The sequence below is a fragment of the Ahaetulla prasina genome, chromosome 1 (assembly GCF_028640845.1).
Source record: "Ahaetulla prasina isolate Xishuangbanna chromosome 1, ASM2864084v1, whole genome shotgun sequence".
Classification (NCBI taxonomy): domain Eukaryota; kingdom Metazoa; phylum Chordata; class Lepidosauria; order Squamata; family Colubridae; genus Ahaetulla; species Ahaetulla prasina.
This window is the reverse complement of record NC_080539.1, coordinates 135,411,132-135,433,008: the sequence shown is the minus strand read 5'-3', so window position 1 is coordinate 135,433,008 and position 21,877 is coordinate 135,411,132. Positions and strand designations below refer to the sequence as shown.

General features: G+C 35.2%; 1 protein-coding gene across 1 annotated transcript in view; it reads left to right on the top strand.

The window, feature by feature from the left end:
* Window positions 1-9,051: 9,051 nt before the first annotated feature.
* Window positions 9,052-21,877, top strand: part of COL19A1 (collagen type XIX alpha 1 chain) — a 192,880-nt gene continuing 180,054 nt past the window's right edge. Inside the window, exons 1-3 of the mRNA XM_058176483.1 lie at window positions 9,052-9,200; window positions 18,745-18,819; window positions 19,219-19,318. Coding sequence (XP_058032466.1) covers window positions 9,110-9,200; window positions 18,745-18,819; window positions 19,219-19,318 — 266 coding nt within the window. The 5' untranslated portion in view covers window positions 9,052-9,109. The remainder of the gene's footprint in view (window positions 9,201-18,744; window positions 18,820-19,218; window positions 19,319-21,877) is intronic.

Here is a 21,877-nt window from a genome sequence, read left to right as displayed (position 1 = left end):
TATTGTGTAGGTAGGACACTTAGTGGAATAAAGGTATAGCTTAAAGGAATGCTGGAATTTTAACGGGTTGTGTTTCCCATGAGAAACTACAGTGTTTCTGCATTGTTACTGGGTCAAACTCTCTCGGTCTCCTATGCTATTTTGAAGATTTGGGATCATGAATAGCGATCTCTCTGAGGCGAAGCAAACAGGGTAAAGTGCATCATTATTTGTAAATGAATTTCTAGTATTCAGTTAAAGGAGTCATTCCATTTCTCTTGTGATTTTATTCTGAGTAGAAATGGTATCTTTCCCTACTGATGCTATTTCTGAAGACTTTACTATTCTGCTGTGTTGTGTTGCTGTTATGCATAATCACAAATGTATCTAGGGCATTGCTTTCAGCAAAGGTTAGAGAATACCATTCCTATGAAGGGGAAGAATTTAAAATGACATATTCTAATCTGAAACTCTGAATAGGCTACCATTTATTTGGATTGTGCTTCTTTTCTCTTTGTTATTAGTAAAAAACAAAATGTAAAGATGTTTGCAGATTTCAGAGTACAACCTTTCTATACTTCCACAGTTCACTTCACTTTGCTATGCTGAAAAGATACCCAGCCATTCCCATCCTATACCTCACACCACAATAATTGTAGGTCTGATTCGTATCACCTCTTGGTCAGGTATAAGAGCCCTACTTCAGCTATTCCACGATGTGCTTGGTTTACCACTCATAGAGGACAAACCTATTTTTAAAAATGTATAAAGTCCATGAAAGTAGTTTTCTCTTTTCTCCTAGCTCCTTTCTGTAGCCATAGAGTTGCCCTTATTTTAATCATAGTTTTGGAGAGGGCCTCCTGAGGCAGAAGCTATAGCAAGTGTGAGTCCTTTTTTCACTTTGCTTTTTGTCTCAATGTTAAAAAATTCTCTCAAGGATGAGTTCTTCTGAGTTTTACCTAAGAATGGCATATGTTTATAAAGATCTGAAGCTGTGCTCTGTCTGCTTCCCAAGATGCCTAAAAATAAACCTGTGAATTATCCTACATCTTTGTCTCGATTCCTTGTAAAATTGCTCCACTGTCTTAGCCTGTGGCTGAAATTAGCCCAGGGTTCACACTTTTCTGACATATGAGCATAACTGAAATTGTCCTCAGTTTGGGCCACATGTTCACATTGTGGATTTACGAGAACTGTGATGAAATCATGTGATTTCCCAATAGAAAAGGTGTTGGGTGGTGTTAATCAGGATGTGAATGGCTTAAAATAGAAACATCAAGGTCTTTGTACACTTTGGTAGTAAGGAAGTAGTCACAAGAAGACACACTGGCTTCTTTTTAGCGGCTCTACTTTGTGACGTTAAAAATACTAAAGACAAGATATATTGTACTTATTAAAGAGGTAAAAACATTCCTGTCTTGATGACCACTGGTATCAATCCCTCCCCAAAAAGTTTCTATAAAGGTAAAGGTAAAGATTTCCCTCGCACATACGCGCTAGTCGTTGCCTGCTTTTAAAAAGATAAGGATAAGAAGGCATGATAACTGCACCAGCTACTAAAACATCAGTGGAAGACTTTTACTGAGTTACTTTAAGGTTTAAGGCCTGATCAAAATACCTCTGATTAAATGAGATATAAAAGCTGTGGTAAGGTGATACGTGCATGTTGAAACTTGCCTTTTTGGAATCCTCTTGATTCTTTGTAAATAAATAGTTTAATTGTGGAAGACCTTTAAAATGCATGACTTTTCCCATGCCATTTGAATCAGAGCCATATAGCATCTATGTCCCGTTTCCCCCCACCCCCAAATACTCTACAACCTCCTTACTATATTAATCTGCTACCTGTATCAGCCAGGCCTAAATGGGAAGATGGACCAGCCAAACTCCACAGATCAACGAAATTGCAAGCAATGAGTTGAGGGCGCGAGGGAAATAAGCACTTGCACTAGCAATCTAAAATGATTCAATCTGGGATTGGTTGCTGCTAGCTTGCTTATATCTCCTTATTATCCTTATCTGAGTATGGCCTCCCTGGGGACTTTGGGGAAGTAGTCAGGCACATGGGCAGCGCCCTCCCCACTCTACACAGCTGCAATCCTAGAGCAAGAGGCTGGGCGATAGACCATTTTTCCAATCCAACTTTGGTCATGGGTGCCTTAGGAAGGCAAAAGGCAGAAGAGGAAACTCTAGCTTGACTACTGGAGCTTGGTAAGGGGATCCATGTCAAGGGAAAGGGAACATATTCCCATGTCAAGGAATGTACCGGAACATTCTTGCTCAGGTAAGGGAACAAATGTAAAATAGGAATTAATGCAGATAGCACTAGATTCTGTCTTTTGTGCTTGATCTTTACCCTGACACATGGCAAGTAGTTATATTGACTAACTAAGATTGCCAACTCTTTTTTCCTCTGTGAAAGTTTCCCTGTTTTTAACAGATCAATGCCTCCTAAAGTAGAAATTCAACAGGAGAGTATTCTCCCTGCTTACAGACATGGTGATTGCTTTGCTACCTTTTTTTGTTGTTGCTAAATATGCAGTTATTATGCTTAAAAATGATTGTGTCAACTCTGCTAAAGGAGATCTCTTCGCCTACATCGGGTTGCTTTCCTCTCATTTGAGAGTCACCATCAAATACATTTTGCACCTGCACAGATTAAGTGATACCTGTTCTAGCCTCTCCATCAAAAGGTAGTCCTCGAGTTGCAACACTTCATTTAGTGTTTCAACACTCCATTCAAAGTTACAACAGTACTGAAAAAAGTGACATGGCCATTTTTCACTCTTAACAATCATTGCAGCATCCCCATGGTCATGTGATCAAAACTCAGACACTTGGCAACTGACTCATATTTATGACAGTTGCTGTGTCCTGGAGTCACATGATCGCTTTTTGTGACCTTCAGTCAAGCAAAGTCAGGGGTGAAAGGCTCCCAGTTCGGACCGGATCAGCTGATCCGATAGTGATGGCGGCAGGTGGTTCAGAGAACCGGTAACAAAAATCCCTGCCCCCCCCCAACCTATGCCTACCCAAATGCCTAGTCGGCCGCTTGCCCACTTGCCAGTTCTTTTAAAAAATGCTTTTAAAAGGTAAAAAAAGGCTCTGACAATCACAGCTGAGCCACGCGATCGTCAGAGCCTTTTTTTACTTTTAAAAGCATTTTTTTACAACCTATTCGGCCAAATAGGTTGTAAAAAAATGCTTTTAAAAGTAAAAAAGATTGCGTGCCACAGCTATCACCCCCCCACGCACTGTTCTACTTACCCATGCCTTCTTTTGGTGTGCATTGCGCGGACACAACTCGCATTTGGTGCATGATGTGCACTGTGCATGCGTGCACGGACCGCGCATGCGCGGCCAGCGAACCAGTAGTAAACCAGTTCAGATTTCACCACTGAGCAAAGTCAATGAGAGATTCATTTACTAACTATGTTATTAACTTAACAACTGCAGTGATTCACTTAACAACTGTGGCAAGAAAGTTCATAAAAAGGGGCAAAATTCACTTAACAAATGTCTCACTTAGCAACAGAAATTCTGGGTGGTCCTCATACAATGAGGATTACCTGTATTGACTCATCTAATGTCTTTCACTTAGAAGATTAAGTATCAAAATGGCCATAGGCTAATAGATTTGTAGAATTCTGTACAAGATTCTTTGCCCTAGGGTCAGTGAAGAATTTAAGCCCACACTTTTTCCCACTCAGTTATCCTTGCAACATTCAATTTCACATGTAAAAGTGTTTTGGGCTAGAAAAAATAATAAAGTGGAGCACAAGGAAAGAAGTGTAACCAAAATGTATTAAACACGATTCTCATTGTTTTTAAACAGTTAAAACAAGAACCACTTGGCAGGCAATTTTTCCAGAAAACTATGAGACATTTATCATAATTGTGGTTGAGATGCTTCTTATGAATTAAGTGGAAAAAACCTCTTGTTTTCTTCTCCTTCAGTTCTGCAAAGAACATTGGAACATCTAAGGGCAGGTGTTTGTACAGAACTCTGCCTTCTCAATGGATTTAACGTTCTTTTCAGACCTGCCAGTATCAGTAAACCAAAAAAACTTCCGTTAGTCATGGGCACTCCTTGGATGGCTTTGGGCCAATCGACCACTCTTAGTCCAGCCTACCTCACAAGATTATATAGAAGAAAATTGAAGGAAGACATGCCATGAACATCATCTTGAACTTCTAGAGGAAATACAACATACATACACCTAATTAATAAATAATAATATTATCATGCATTGATCCAGATTCAGGGAAGACTTAAAACAACTTGTCTCACACCTAAAGTGGTGGATATAATGTAAAATAGTACAGGAAACTAAAATCTGGAGATTCATATAGGTGGCACTGATTTTCAAGACTTGCTATATTAAGCATGAACCATTAATTTCCAGCAGTTTTTTTAAAAAATAAAAATGGGTCTTATGGTAGTAATGCTGCATTCATCAGCATTAGCACTCTCGGTAATGTTCTATTCTCAACTGCTGTTTGCCTTTCCAGGGAAAAATTCCAAAGAGAATTTTGATCAGGAATGAAAGATGAGGCTAGATCACCCCACCATATTTCAATTAGCAACAATTGGATAATCTATTTAAAAAATTATTTTTTTCCATTGCCAACAATTATTTTTCACAGGGAACTTTACATGGTGCACTTCCCATAAAACACATATGCAAAAGAGAGAGAATTTTCACAATCACTGCCCACTTTCTAATTATTAACTCTAAAAACTGCAAAGAAATTGAAATAATATCAGCAGTGTAAAATCCTGGTTATGCATGGCTAGAAATTACTGCCTTTCATTTTACCTGTGGAAGATTAGCTGATCCCATAGGAAATAAACAAAATCAAACTGTATTTTTTTAAAAAAGAAAAGAAAATATAAACTTTGAAAAAAATGTTTTAAATTTCCAAAATAATAAACATTCAGTCTTGGAAGAAATAAATGCTACTTGCTTAAAAAAAACATAAATGCTCAGGGCAGACTACAAGAAGGTAGTGGTTTGCTACACACAAGAATTTATGTAGTAAACTCCAGGAAGGTATTCCAGGTTAATATACAAACTCCAAGAAGATTCTAAAAATGTTACTATATCCATGTAGTGTGGAGTGTGGAGTATGAATAAAAGGCTGAGGTTCATTTTCATAATTTTCATAGATAAATAAACACATTGGACTATGAGACTTGGCAGAAAGAAAGAGTCTAAGGCAAATGTTAGCTAGAACATATTTATCTATTTCTACAGAAGTAATATTTTTTTCCCCTGGAAGCAGAGTTTCTGTTTCATTTGGAATGGAAGAATGAGTCTTTTCCTTTTCTAACTTTCTTTCACAGGTTCTGTATGAATTCTTCCCCTAAATTTAAAACAACCAAGATTTACCTGCGAAGGAAGGCTGGATCTCATAGATATGTATTAAGCTTCTAAATCTGTTTGTTAAGCAAGAGATTGCCACCATCATTATCAGGGGTGCAAATTCAGGTCGTCATGGCAGCCTCACATGGCATATTGGAACTTTTTTTCCCTTCGCTAAACCGGGCGTGAGCATGGCCAGCACATGATGCATCTGACCCATGGGCCAGGAGTTTGACAGCCCTGATCACTATGGTTTTTCCCATAGATGGACCATCAGAAAGTTGAAGAAACACTGATTCTTTTGACATGTGGTGTTGGAAAAAAAATATTGATAATGCTGTGGGTTCCAAGAACAACATATAATTCAGTATTAGATGAAATAGAACTGAATACCTACTCAAATAATGAAGCAAAAGCTAAAATACTTTGGACTCATAATACAATAATAAGAATCATTGGGAAAGATCCTGTTCCATAGAAAAATTGAAGGCAATGGAAAAAGAGGCTGACAAAACACTGGGCATCTAGATATTTTTACTAATAACATAAGCAGAAGTTTACACAAACTCAAAGAAGCAATGAAGTTTACTGGGGCATAAAGAACCAGAATGTAAAGAATAAATTAACTGTGCTGTGGCATGGAGAAGGATAGTATTTTTTGGAGGATGAGAACTTCCAATCAACTTCCAATCAACCTTCAGGAGTTTGGGGAAGAATAATGTTGCTAGCTTCCTTCAGATGATTTCCTGTGCAAATCCTGTAACAGAGGAGTTGTGGTAGGAATGAAGAGAGAGAGTCAGTTTCAGATTAGTAGAAACATCAGTCTGCATATGATATACACAGATGTCTGGGCAGGTATGAATGTGTTTCATTGCCAGAGAGGAAGAAAATGGTTTGTCACTTCCAAAAGAGGACACCCAACACAAAAGACAATAAAGGAGAATATTTGTAGTTTAAGGTTGAAATGAAGAGTCCTTGGTGCTCCCTAACCTTGGTTGTTTTGTTACAGACATTTCATTCCAAACTAAGTAATATTATCAGCACTAGTCTAGACCATCTTTTGGCAGCCATTCAAGTAAAAGATTGTAAAACAAGGCCTGGGCCACCTTAAATTAAGGGGTGTGAAGCCTCTCAAACATAGGTGAGTCTGATTTTGTTGCGAGTTGTGCGCCCATAAATTGAAAATGATAGCTAGAACTCTGTTTATTCCTCTGGAAATTAAACAAAAGATATTTTTCTGGATTTCACTGCTTTTAATTTTTGTTTATATGGTTTCCAAAATTAAAGACAAATGTATTCTGTTCTGAATTCAAAATGCACAAGCACCATATATGTGGTACCTTGCTCAATAATAGTAACTGTGAGAGGGATCTTGCAGTCCTAGTGGACAACCATTTAGATATGAGCCAGCAGTGTGCAGCAGCTGTCAAAAAAGCCAACACAGTTCTGGCTGCATAAACAGAGGGATAGAATCAAGATCACGTGAAGTGTTAGTACCACTTTATAATGCCTTGGTAAGGCCACATTGGATTATTGCATTCAGTTTTGGTTGCCACGATGTAAAAAAGATGTTGAGATTCTAGCAAGAGTGCAGAGAAGAGCAACAAAGATGATTAGGGGACTGGAGGCTAAAACATATGAAGAACGGTTGCAGGAACTGGGTATGTCTGGTTTAATGAAAAGAAGGACTAGGGGAGACATGATAGCAATGTTCCAATATCTCAGGGGTTGCCACAAAGAAGAGGGAGTCAAACTATTCTCCAAAGCACCTGAGGGTAGAACAAGAAGCAATGGATGGAAACTAATTAAGGAGAGAAGCAACTTAGAACTAAGGAGAAATTTCCTGACAGTTAGAACAATTAATAAGTGGAATGACTTGCCTGCAGAAGTTGTGAATGCTCCAAGACTGGAAATTTTTCTAGTACCATAATTTTCATATTCATAGAGTTAGGGTATATATATGTGTGTGTGTGTGTGTGTGTATATACATACACACATACATACATACAGTATATATACCCTAATATATATAATATATATTATATATTATGTATAAAATATATATTACCAGGGTTGTTTTTTTATTCATTATAACACTCTCAAAAGTCACAACTATGTTTAGAGAACAAATGTGATTTGTAAAATACTTTCAAATCTTAACTTTTGTTGAATTTGAAAAAGAAAAGTTTGTGCTACTCTTTTTACCCCTTTAAATCTAAATATAGGAGAGCTACATTCCAGTCTAATATGATGATTAGCTCAGCATTTTACTATAGTGAGTGCATTCTGTTTAAATTTAAATAACAAAGGCAAAAACTCTAAAATAAAAATGTAAATCTGCTGTTACTAATAATTTTATTTATTTATTTTTATTTAATGGCTTATTGACCAAATTTTATTTAATGGTTTATTGACCAAATATATATAATCTTTGTGCAGCTGTCTGAAACTTATTACTCATCAGTCTTTTAAAAGTAATTGAGAAACATCATTCCCTCTGTAAAATTCAATGACTATACTATACTATATTTCTATAGTGTTACTGTCACCCTGATGATAGAGATAGTTTAAAATAGATTCTTCTTTGTTTCCACTTAACAATATTTTATAATGCTATAAAAAAGTGCAAGCTAATTTCAGCTCTACTGCTGTCAGACATGAGTTATTTCAATAAGCAACATTAATAAAATACTCTATAATTATAGTAGATCAATTGTAACAAAAATGTAAAACATTGATAATATTTATTTGATAATTCCATACCTAAATAAAAAAAAATCTCCCAGAAAATAAAATAAAGTAGCCTCATGAACAAAAACTATCTAAATAATATAATTACAAGGCTGAGAACAAATGATTTCTGAACAGCTGTTACAGTTAAAAACACATTTCTCAAAAACTGGAGATTGTCCATTCCTTCACACACAGAAAAATGATTGAGGATTAGCTCTAGCAATTAAGAAAAAAGATACATTTTTGATCATCAAGATGTTCTTGGCTAATATACAAACATTTCATCTCCATTTTTAGATCTTTATGATAATTAATACATAGCAGGGAATTCTAGCTTGTAATTGCTCACACACACCTTTTTCGTTCTCTAGGATATGTTGCTGGATGCGTTTATGAGTAAAGCCTGTATAAATGTGCGTGTGAAAAGCTTATTCCCATTGTTCATAATTATTCTGGTTTTATATCACTCACTACAGTATAGCTTAAATTATGAGGATGGGTGGGTACAGGAAGAAGTTCCTTGACTGAGATGGTTTTTTTATAGCTTTAGAAAAAATAACACCTAATTTATAAAAAGAAAAAAGAAAAGAAAGAAGGAAATATTCGACACTAATTTTACTTGTTTGGTTAAATGGATGTTACAAAGTAAGCTATTCTTTTTACCATGCTCCATTTAATAATAGACTATCAAGCTGAAATCATGGTCAGCACTGCCTGCCTCATTAATTTCATTTGGGCAGGCCATGCAGCAGAAAAGATAGATGTAAAATCCACACTTTTCCTTATTTGTTCCCTATTTTAGCCCAATCATCTCTCCTCTCTTCCTAAAAACCAGTAGCTATGAGATAATAACTCAAAAAGTAGGGAAACTCCTAACCCTTTGGCTATTCATAATTATACTGTTGATGTTATATATGATTCAGCTATGCATCTGTAACAGATGTCCAGATATGCATGGTTAGAGAGTCTGTAATCATGTTTGTTTTTCTTTTCAGATTTCTGGTCATTTGTTCACATGTGTCCAAGAGGAGATGAAGGCTATTGGATCTTGCATAGGATGGCTTTGGTTTGCAGTTCTCCTCCTTCCTATGTCTCATTCTACCATAGTCACTGACAAGCCAGGTATTTCCTTATTTTCCTTCTAATAGGATTCAGAAAGTTTGTTGGGATATTTATCCTGTTGGATAGTTACAATTACATGGAAAATACAGCTTATGTTTATGTAAACCCTCAGGTTCTAATGTAGCTATACTATGTGGAGAACCATAGTTTACTTAAACTGTGACAAATATTTTTAAAAGTTAGGTGGAATTTTGAGAGCTAAACAGTATTTCTGATCTAGGGAATATATAATTACACTGAAATATATTTTCACCTAAGATATCCACCAGCAATATTTCCATTTCCTAATCACTCAGAGGAGCCTACATTTAGAACGTGCATGCCCTCATTTACAGTTATGTTGTGCTGTTATTGATACTTCCTCATTTTCTTAAATTACAATTCCAAAAAGAACCCAATCCTGGGCTTGGAAACCGAGCAGACTCATAAGTGCAGTCTTGTTCCATTAGTTGTACATGCTCTGTGCCACAATCAGAACAGCATTTATTACAGAATATCAATGCAATTGGTTTTAATAGGACTTGTTTTCAAGTTATGTCTTTTAGCTGTGATAATTCACTTACATGAAAGTAAATTCAGCTGAAGTGAAGGCTGACCTTGAAAGAAGCAACTGTGCAGTTCTTAAAATTTTCCCCAGAAGCAGAATGCTCCTATGTGTCTGACAACTGGGATAAATAATGCCCTGGAAATTATAAGCTATCTAAAATGAAAAAGAAAATATTTGAATGTTTAAAAATGCAAGTCAAGTAGAATTCATTCCACACTTAGCTATTTCTTTTTCTTTTATTCCCTTTTAACTTATAGTTCATTATTTGAAAGTGCTCTGTACTGTGATAAATTTAGTTTGCCATGTACTGTACTAACTTTCTAACTAACTAACCTATAGCCATTTAATATTTCTACCCTCCCTTTATGTTCTTTTTTGTCTTTTGTTTTTATATATGCTTTCAATACTTTAGCTTTTTAAAAATTAGACTTCAATATAATTTTATGCTTTTTAAAAAAAATTGTATCTCACCCTCCTTATACTGATCTATGATGGTAATAAAGACTTGACATGTTAACATCTCTTTATTCTAAAAGGGCTGCCTTTATACATCTCTCCTTCATCTCTCCTCCTCCATACAGTATTTTGAGCCATTTACCATTCTTCTGACCACAGGTTCTGTTACTGGTTTGCCTAAAAGTACCACTAAAGAAATAAACTATGTAAATAAAGGTATCGGCCTTTTAAAAAAAAACCTTTAGAGTTTCTAGTGATCATTATAATATAAGGTGAAATATGCTGTGGAATATCACTTATGTGTGGTAGCACAATAACCATTGTGCTACCACAGTATTGCAGGCTAACTCTGCTCATTGCCAGCAGTTTGATCGTGACCGGCTTAAAGTTGACTCAGCCTTCTATCCTTCCAAAGACAGTAAAATGAGGAGGACCCAGATTGTTGGGCACAATATGCTGACATTATAAACTGCCCATAGAGTGTTGTAAAAGCAGTGTGGAGTGGTATATAAGTCTAAGTGCTATTGCTATTACTATAACAGATTATACAATTTTGTTTGGTTTGGTTTAATTCAATGGAAAGGTTGTCATGCATTTACTTATTATGAGTTTTTGAGAATAGAAATTAAACGCTACTGACTTTATACCTATTCAAAATAGAAATCTAAAATATCAAAATACTAATTAAAGATCACCAAGTGTCCAAACCTGAGGATTGTTCATCGGGGAGTTGTGGCATATCAATCAGTATTAAATGATCGATAATGTGCTGAAGCACAGTAAGAACTGTGGATTAGCAAATCTTGCAGTTCAGATTCTTTCTCAAACTATTAAAACAGCAAAGACTTCCTAAGACTTGCTGATGCCAGTTCCTGAAAAAAGGAAAGGTAAACTATTGGATATCCCTTATCCTTTCCTTGCCTGCTGAGGCTGTGAGATTACAAAATTTATCTTTAATTGAATAGCTAAATATACAATTGAAAATACCACCCCAAAAACATGTGTTAGAAAATGAGATTTTGCCATTGGTAAAAGTCACCATTTACCAGGAAAAAAAGTCTTACAATTAAAATAAATCTGACATCCTTGAGTTTCTACAATTTTTTGTAACATATGTCTTACTTCTGAACATTTTAGAGACAGACATCAAGGGATGCCGCATGGAAAAGCATTTTCCTTAGTTCAGCATAAAACAGTGAGCAAAGTCAAAGTCATGAATATAAAAAGAAAGGCTGAGGTGTGCATATCAAAGGACGGTGAAATTTCTAACCAAGTTTTATGCCTCAACTTTCTAAGCCATGCTCAGCCTTGGATTTTTTTTCCTTCTTCTTACTACTGTTAACCCTTCCCCACTGCTTCCTCCAAGCTTAGATGATCTGTTTTACAAAGTTTTGTATTTTAGAGGTCTAAGATTGGTTTGGATTGAGATCCTTACAAATTGCTTACAGTGGCTAAAGCATGTTGAAATGACTCTAAGAACACATGGAGCTTCAGAGGCAGTTCCCAATTAACCTTGATTATTAAAATGGAATTTGAATATGGTGGCACTTACTTGTGTAAAAGAATGAGAGATAACATGTGTGTACTATTATGAATAAAAGAGGAAAGTTCCTCTCCTATTTAGTATCCTGGATGAGTCTGGGCAATGGTTTCATTTAATTAGCTAATATTGTATTAATTAAGGAAACGGCATGACAGGAAAAAAGGAAGCTATTGTGGAATAGCAGATGAGACTTGCAGTAGCTTCTTTTAGGGTATGCTAATAGCTTTTTGGCTCACAGCAATTTTCCCTTTATTTTCACTGATGCAGAACCACTGGTATAGCAACTACTTACTTGGAGAAAGTGATTACTGCTAAAAATAAAGTATAACAAAACTAAAAGAAAGGATTGACCTACCATATTGAGGTTCATGTTATCAACAATTTACGTGCTTCTTGCAATTATTTTAATCCCTGTGTTTAAACATTTAGATTTAATCATTTATTTTGAATTCACAAAGATTATCATATATCCCAACTTTCATACAATCTATATACTATTGACACTGCCATGTTTGACTGTTTGTAATCTTCAGTTGGATAGTGCCTCATAGGGCAACAATTTTTGAACTGAAGTACTTCAAATGTGCTAACTTATGGAATATGATCAAAATTTGGGATCTATGACTCCTGCGGGATTGAAATTTGGCAAAGTTGTGACCCATTTAGTGCCACCAGGCTGCCAGTTTTCTACTAGGAGAGTCAGTGGGGAAGTTGACAGGAAGTCAGATGTCACTTCTGTCCCATTGCCTTTTTGCCTGTCCTTCTCATTCTTAACCTACCTGTTTAGGTAAGGAAGTACAGTTTGTCTCAAATGATGACCCAATGGATTGGAGGTTACCTAGTAGCTTGTTAAAAAGATTGCATAGTTGCTTAGTAATTATCATAAGTCATATTAAAAGTCTAAGACTTAAGAAAATTGGTTTATATATGCCATCAAAACTTTATCATAAATCAAACTTAGTACTTATTATGGCACATATACAAAGAGTCAAATGCATATTCACACAGGAGTAATTGTCACTGAAGATAGCAGGACTACATCTAAATAACCATTTGCAAATGGTGTTATTAGCCTTAGTTAACTATAATTGGTTACATGCATATAAAGATACATATTATTTCCTTTCAGAGTAAATCACCTTACACAAACTGCAGAAAAGAAGTAAAAAAATAAACAATGAAAGAAAGAAATTAAAGGCGCAATAGCAATAGCAATAGCACTTAGACTTATATATGGCTTCACAGTGCTTTACAGTCCTCTCTAAGCGGTTTACAGAGTCAGCAAAGGAAAATATAACCTGGGTTATATTTGGGTGCACCTTGTTTCAGGGGTGAAATGCTCCCGGTTCAGACTGGATCGGCTAATCTGGTAATGATGGTGGCGAGTGGTTCAGAGAACCGATAGCAAAAATCCGTGCTCCCCCCCTCTGCCCAGGCCCACCCAATCGCCCAGTTGCCCGCTTGCTGCTTTTTTCCAGCTCACTCGTTTTTCCTACCTGAATGGTAGGAATAGGTTGTAAAAATGCTTTTAAAAGGTAAAAAAAGGCTCTACAATCACAGCTGAGCCACACGATCGTCAAAGCCTTTTTTTTACTTTTAAAAGCATTTTTTCCAACCTATGTGGCCGAATAGATTGTAAAAAAATGCTTTTAAAAGGTAAAAAAATGGCTCTGACGATCACAGCTGAGCCATGCAATCGTCAGAGCCTTTTTTTGACTTTTAAATGTCTCTACATTCATTCAAACATTGCATATTATTTTCTCTATGATACACTTTCTCTGAATCAATATATTGATTGATTCAACAATTTTTCTCACATCAATACATTTCATTCTGCAATGACTAATTTGATTCAGGCTGTACAAATTAAAAGTTGGTACTATCGAAGGAAGTATGTCCTGTGTTTCCGCTACATGGTATTGCTCATATAAGTAATATATGAGATGTAGATGGAAGTTGTATAGGTGTGAATTTTAATGCAAATCCCACTTGAGTTTTACAAGAAGGTCTTTAATTCATTGATTTTCTAAGTGGGTCATGTGCTGATCCAAAATAAATATCCAAGTAATACCTTCCCATTTTCTTTCTTTCATTGCATCCATTGTTTTAGTATTGTTTAAAGAGGAGGAGAAAGTGTATTAGAGAGAGAAAAGCAGAAAGAAAAAAAACAACATTCACAAATGACCTCTATCAATTCATGTTAGGACTGCAACATGGGCTGCTTTGGAAAGCTATTCCAAAACCTGTTTATTATAAAATGTAGCAGCTTATGTGTGAAATCTATTAGTTGTTTCAGCAGAGTAATACTTCTTTTGATGTTACTGTCCTGTTCACTTGTAGATTCCTGCTGTTCAGAATATTGATTATTATCTATAAAGTATTTTGTGGGAGCCCTGATTGCCTTTGGAGCTACATGTTCTATAGCTTGTAGACCCTGTTGTTTGTGAATGCATGCTGAGTATTTCCAATCCAGTTTCCATGAAACTAAAAGAGCAGGGACCAGAAAACACACTTTTCACTTGATAGCTAGTGTGCTTTCCAAAGTACTGATGGCTTCCTTCCTGCTAACATTCTGGATGGAAAGTGAAAATAATCCTTTCACTGGGCTTTTGGGTAATTTATGGTGGAGCTGGAGGCTCTACTGCTATGTTCTACTAATTCTGCATTGGAGTTCTCAGTGGGTTCAAAATCTGCATGATTTGTAAAAAAATCCACAAATCTTTAGATTCTGTAGATTTTGATCTCTTGCCCTGAAGATGCATCACTGGTTCTGTCTACTTATTGTATACTTTTTTAATTTTGATTATTGCTTCTGTGTTTTAGAGTTTTATGGTTCTATTTTTATTTGAAACAGCATAGAAGTTTGCAAGATAAAAATAAAATGATAGAAGTATAGCAGATACAGCTACTTACTTTAAATGGCAAGCTGCAACTGTCAAAACTCCCTCTCCTACATGCGAAATTTAAAACCTGACCATCCTGGACAAAAAAAAAATGACAGAAATGAAGAAATAAATGGACTGTTAATTTAGACAACAGGCAAAAAGGAATGTTACTTCAAAATAATTGCTTTAATCACTGCTTATAATTAAAATAACTTATTTAAAAATATCCCATACTGTAATATTTTGATGCATTGTAATATTTTTTTGCAATATATAGAAAAATGGCACAGTGCTATATTGTTTTAATTTCCCTGAATTATTGAAAACTATTGGCATTCTTAAAATAGCACCAATGAATCATTCCTCAGTTAATTCATTAGGATTATTCATGACTGTGCTACCATTTACATTTGGAATTACTCAGGAGGTTTGGGAAGACATTGACTTATACTGCACAGTGAATGTCGATGAAAAGTTAATGCTCTCAGGACTTTCAGTTGCAACTCATACCCTATTTATGGTTCATAGTCAGTATTGACTGCCTACATAAATATAACTGTATAGCCTGTCATATTCTAAGTTTAAATAATTTGCTTGTAAGACTGAACTTAATGAATGGAATGCCAACAATCTCATATGCCACTTCTTGTTCTCTCTGGGTGAGACAGATGAATTCAGGTGTGCTTTGTTTTGTCTCCTGCTGCAGGCAAGATGGTATCTGTGGCTAATATGGTTAGATCCTAAATGGGAAGAACGCTGCTAGGCAATATTATTAGAGGAGAATGAAGTAAGGTGCCGCCTAGAGATCTCCTGTCCTCACCAATGTAGATTTCAGATCTAGTGTGATATTATTGTTATAAGCTGCTCTTGTATATATTTAAATAAAGTGAATAGAATTACCTGCACTACAGAGAGAAAACAGTCGGTTCATATAAATGCAACAATAAATAATGAACTGGAGCATTTAAAATCAGCTATGCAAATAGTCCATGCAATTTTTAATTCTGAGTATTTTGTATTTCTTAAAAGCATTCCCACACTACTAGTTTGTTTTTTCTTTTTAATCCCATGCTTGTTTGGAAATCCCTTGCTGTTAGAAACTTCCTATTTTAAATTCAGCACAGATTTAGTCACCACTACATGAGAAGACTGGAGCTGAACTCTAATAATTAACACATGGTCACTGCTTTAAGTAGTATTGCAGTAATAGTAGAACATTTCTGGTCTATGTCATTTGTGTTGGAAAACTATCAGTTTAGTTTAGTTATTCCAGTTTTGTTCTCATCAGTCCCTGTGCCCAGATCAGAGCAAGCACACATGTTACTCAGAATAGCTGGTAAAAACATTGTTTTGTTGATTTATTAAACATCAAATATTAAAAACCGTTAACTGACAAAATTGAATGCAAGGCAGGCAAAAGCAGGCAGCAAAGGATATAAACAGACACAAATTTAATTATAGCTCTGTATCAAAAAGGGCAGGACTTTACAGAGCCATTGGAAACTGTTTGGTGAGTAATGAACATAAATAGTTGCAGAGAGAATGGCTTTTGGTTATTGCATCCTTAACCCTTCTGTGCACACAAGAATAGAAATGGCAAATAGTATACTAGCTAATTTCTTATTTTTTCTGCAACATCCCTCTGTACAAATTTCTGTAAACCATTTGATGTGAAAGTGCTATATTTATTTAGCAATTCTTTTATTTTTAAAATACTGTACGTATATAGGTATGACAGTGACAAACAGTGACATTTTGGCTCTTGCTTTAAATTGACTTGAGCCCCCACACATGTAATTACATCTCAGTGTTTAAAAATATTATCATAGAGAAAAAACTCTGCGAAATTAATAAGTTAGGGAAAGTCAGGTTGGAATCTGACAGGATAGCAGCCAGTGTGTGGCAGGTAAAATTAAACAATAAAGGTTTTTTTTCAATCATGGTCTCTTATGGATCCCCAGATGAGAGAGGCTGGGATAGAGAAATTCGGTTTAGTGATGAACTGTGTCATGAAGTTTAACAGGGAAATTGAAAGTAAAAGATTGAATATATTTGTGCATATTTGAACAAATCAGAATGTTTAATGGTACTTGCTTCTCTTAAATAAGTGTAAGATTAAAATCTGAGTCTTTAAAAAATTAGGACAGTTGTCCAGGTGCCGTTGCCTAAGTTTGGAGCGCATGGTTGTTAATAATATTGGACCATGGGCAATGACATTTTTATTACAGTATGATTTTGGAAATCAAGTTGTATATTATATTGCACTTAATTATTAAACAAATTGTGTTTGAACATTCCAAGTGTTTATTATATTGGAATTATGTTTACATCAATCCTTATAATAGTAAAACTGTGTTTGGTGCCATTGCTTAACACTAGTCAATAAGCACAATACAATGGTACCTCAATACCTATCATTAATCAGTTCTAGGAGGTGCAATGAGCACCAAACAAATTTTTCCCATAAGGAATAATTTAGTGAATCACAAGGCAACCAAGACTCACAAGTTCTAACTTGCATGTTGAGTACCAAACAAATGATGAATTCCGAAACAAAATGTACTGTGTCAAAATGTATTGAGTACCAAATTCAATGAGTTTTAAAGCAGTTGAATTCCAAAATACCATTGTAGTATTAATTCAGCATTATGACAAACCTTATACTCTTCCTCATAAATAATAATTGGTCCTAGCCTTGATAATGCAATTATAAGATTTATTTATCTTACATAAATGTAGCATGTATCGTTTTTAAAAAATATGTAGTTTATCTTATTTTAGTAAAAGTATAACTTCTATGTTGAAATCATAAGAACTAAAACCTACTTAATTTGGAGTGGATTGTAATCAATATTTAAAGTAATATTCAACTTGTAATATTGATTACAATATTACAAAATCCCCAAAGCTTTAACCAAAAACTATCTACTATTGACCTCACCCCATTCCTAAGAGGTCTGTAAGGGGCGTGCATAAGAGCACCAACGTGCCTACCGTTCCTGTTCTAATGTTCCCTTTCTCTTTATATCCTGCTGTTGTCAGTTTTTATCAAGTCCTACCTAAGATCTCCAGTTTAACTACCCACATCTCTTCATTTTTTTTCCTCTTAAAAGAATTTTAGCTTTTCTTTCTTCTACCCTTTAGCTACTGACTTCTGTTTAAGAATAAGGATACCATCATTCTTCCTTCAAATCCCTTCCCATCTTTCCCCTAAGTCAGGCTTTTTTCAAGTGTATATTAAAGTGAATTATATAAATTGAATCTCATTTACTTCTTTCATCATCTTGCTCTTCAGTTTCAAATGCTGTAGAATACACACTTCAGGGCAGTGTAAAGGGCCACATATTCTATGTTGATATTACTAGTATTTAAAAAAAAATAGCAAGCTTGCACTTTAATAATGTTCTGGAATGGGCAATCAGGGCTTCATTTATTTTTGTTTTAGTGGACTGCAGTGAGTATAGATTACAGATTTAGATGGACAGAAATGTTGCCTCAGACACAAACACATACATCTGGGGACATGTGATTATATTTTGGGTGCTTGGGAACCAGATCGGAATTACAATTGGTTGGAGAAACCCATAGGCATGTATCCACAATTTGTGACTTTTTTGCCATTTTCTGGCAGAAAGCGGAAAAAAGTGCCCATTGTATATGCTGAATTCATTTAATGACCATGTGGTTAGCTTAATGACTGTGGTAATTGACTTAATCACCATCATAAAAATGGTTGCAAAATTGAGTCTGGTCACTTGGTGCCTCAACTTAAAACTACAATGATTTATGACCAAAAATCTAGGTTCCATTGTGGTTGTAGCTGAGGACTACTTGCAGATCTGATTCAGCTTTTTCAAGATCAGTCACAATTGGCTCGATGCTGCTATTTAGCTGGATATTTAATGCTTATTTTGAAAATTTTCTATACACCATACCAACTACAAAGAAATTACAAGGATTGTTGGAGAAGCTGGTTGGAAGTTCAAGTATCTTCAGTTTGCACACCACTGATTATTTCTTATATGAAAGTTAGACATATTGTAGCAGACAGTGGAATCTACTGTTTCAGTTTTTTCTTAAAGTTTAGAATATTTTATATTCTTTTTTTTTTAGCTACTGAATGTCCAATATTGAAAGCAGAAGGACATCACTTCACCCATCTATGCAAAGAAAACTTAAGAGTTTCAGGTGAGTTTTCTTTATATTAAATAAGATATTATCCAACATTATATACCTTGATTTTAATAATAAATTTTGCCTTTAATCTTTGGTTTAATGAAAGGAGAACATTTTATTTGGAGTGTTGCAAATAAGTTTAGAATCAACTTTCTTATTTTAATTCATCTTGCTTTAATTACTATGAAAGAATGAAAGCAGCATTTCAAGCTCATTCATATGCAAAAGGAAATGACAAGTACATTCCCCAGAGGTTGCCAAGTCAACTACTAGGAGAATTTCCTATGAGTATACTATTAACAATGAAAACTGAGATTTGGATATTATTGTGGTCTATATCAACCATTTTCTCTTTTTTGATAAATTATACTAAGTGGGCAGTTGATGATACAGCTTGATTACATCTTTCAGGTTTTGATTTAGCAGAAAGCTTCTCTTTGAGGCAGACTTCATGTGGAGTTGAAAAACCATGTTTTAAACTGGGGAATGCACCTCTTATCAAAGATTCTCAGTAAGTAATCAAATACCCTATTCTTGGATAACTACCAGTGGCAATTGAAAGCAGGGTGATTGAAAGCTGTCCAGAGTTGGTTAAAAGATAGGCAGCTGTATGAATGTTTTAAATAAATAAAGTATATAAATAAAGTATGGGTTAGTAGGAACCGTCCGCCATAGGTGCTGACAATAAGGGAGTGCAGTGCCTGGTGATGTGGATAATGAGGAGGTATCTGGAGAGTTATTTTGGAATTTGCCTGGCTGAAATTCCAACTAAAAATTGCAGAAAAAGCAAGATCATTGCTGCCACCATTTCAATCAGCTGTTTGGCTGTGGGTGGCATGGCACAGAAGCAACGGAAAGGGTGGAGGGGTATTAAAATATGATCTGCTTCAAACATTCTCGGTATGCCATTGATAACTATGATCTTGAAATGTTCTTTTATATTCTTCCATAATTCTCTTTTTCAAATTCATTGTTACTTTTCCTTGAGTTTCTTTATTCCATGCTTTCTGCAACTTGAATTTCCGTTCTCCTGCAATGATTAATTGCTTTTTCTGCAATTTTTAGTTGGAATTTCAGCCAGGCAAATTCCAAAATAGCTATTTGTTTGTAAACTGTGGACAGTCATGTACAGTTCTCTCAGTTTTGTTTACAAATAATGAAATAAAAAGCTTTTATGTGTGAAATAGTCTAATTCAATTTCAATTTTAATATAGGTCTTGGAAAACTTCAATATGTTTTGTAGAGAGAAGAGAGAATAGAGAGAGAAGATCATGTATTTATTTATTTATTTATTTATTTATTTATTTATTTTGTCACAACAATATATGTAAGTATCATACAGAAAGGTTATATAGTATATAAAGGTATAAGCATATATATATATATATATATATATATATATATATATATATATATATATATATATATATATATATGAAGAAGAAAAGAAAAACAATAGGACAGGAACGGTAGGCACGTTTGTGCGCTTATGCACGCCCCTTATGGTCCTCTTAGGAATGGGGTGAGGTCAATAATAGAAAGTTTTTGGTTAAAGTTTTTAGGATTATGAGAAGAGACCACAGAGTCAGGTAAAGTATTCCAAGCACTGATGATTCTGTTACAGAAATCATATTTTCTGCAATCTAGATTAAAGCAGTTGACATTAAGTGTAGCTGAACAGATTATTATTTCATATGAATAGAACTTTCCATGGTGGCTATCAGCTTATTTTAACTTTTCTCCTCTGCTGCTAGTGAAATTGTAGTTTGTATATATTGTTCCCCAACACTCACTCAATATAAATTGGAAAAAAGAACATTTACGAAAAGAAAAAATGTATAAAGCTGCCTGATTTTTCTCCATTCTTTATGAACAGCTTCACAAATGAATAAATGAACATAATAAAGCCAACAGTTTAACATATGTGTGCATACCCAATGCCAACTGCTCTGCAGATTTTGTTGTTTATTTGTTATCTTTCCTCCTCAAAGATCTGATTACTCTATAAGTGATCCTAAACAAAAAATATGATTTGTGGCTTTTGATAAAAGGACAATTTAAAAGGAAACTGACATCAGTCTGCACACAGTGCATTAATTTATATACCTAAATCATTTTTGAATCCATCATCTGTGTACAGTGCTATTGAAGAAGAAAGCCTCAAATCTGTATGTTTCTGTACACTTTTAAACTTCTACCACACAGTTAATAAGATGAGCTTATAAAGAAATGCTTAGGAACTTATAGTTCTGCAATTAGAATATTATCTTGCTTGCTGAATTATAGTATATTGCTTTTGGGGGCTGCTCCAGAGGTGGGTTTCAGCAGGTTCTGACCAGTTCTGGAGAACCAGTAGCAAAAATTCTGAGTAGTTCGGAGAACCGGTAGTAAAAATTTTGACTGGCCCCACCCCATTTATTCTCTGCCTCCTAAGTCCCAGCTGATCAGGAGGAAATGGGGATTTTGCAGTAACCTTCCCCTGGAGTGGGGTGGGAATGGAGATTTTGCAGTATCCTTCCCCTGCCACGCCCACCAAGCCACGCCCACCAAGCCATGCCACACCCACAAAGCCACAGCCACAGACAGAACTGGTAGTAAAAAAATTTGAAACCCACCACTGGGCTGCTCCTTTTCCTACACAGATTATTTGATTTTAAAAGACACAGAAGTGCAACCGAATGACACACCTTGAGAGTTTATCTCTTCTCTTAGAATATGTAAATAGATTCTGGTATATAGTGAGTAGCATAATACTGGTCTCTCTACTACAGGAAATGAAAGGGTATCTGATTAAGCTGACTTGAAAGGGTCAAGTAGCTTGGCAAATATCCCCTTACATTTCACTCATTCAGCTATAGTACGAGTGACTGTAAACTATGCTAGGCTTATTCTGTTGCGTGATGCCATTTTATTTTTCAGTGGGGACTTACAACTATTGGTGTTTCTGTAAAAAGTTGTTCTTTCCCACAATAAGGCAGGAAGTGATGGACTGTGGATTTTTTTAAACATATCTATAATTTATATGGAAACAAAAGCAATGCTATTTCTGATACATTCATTGTGTGTTATG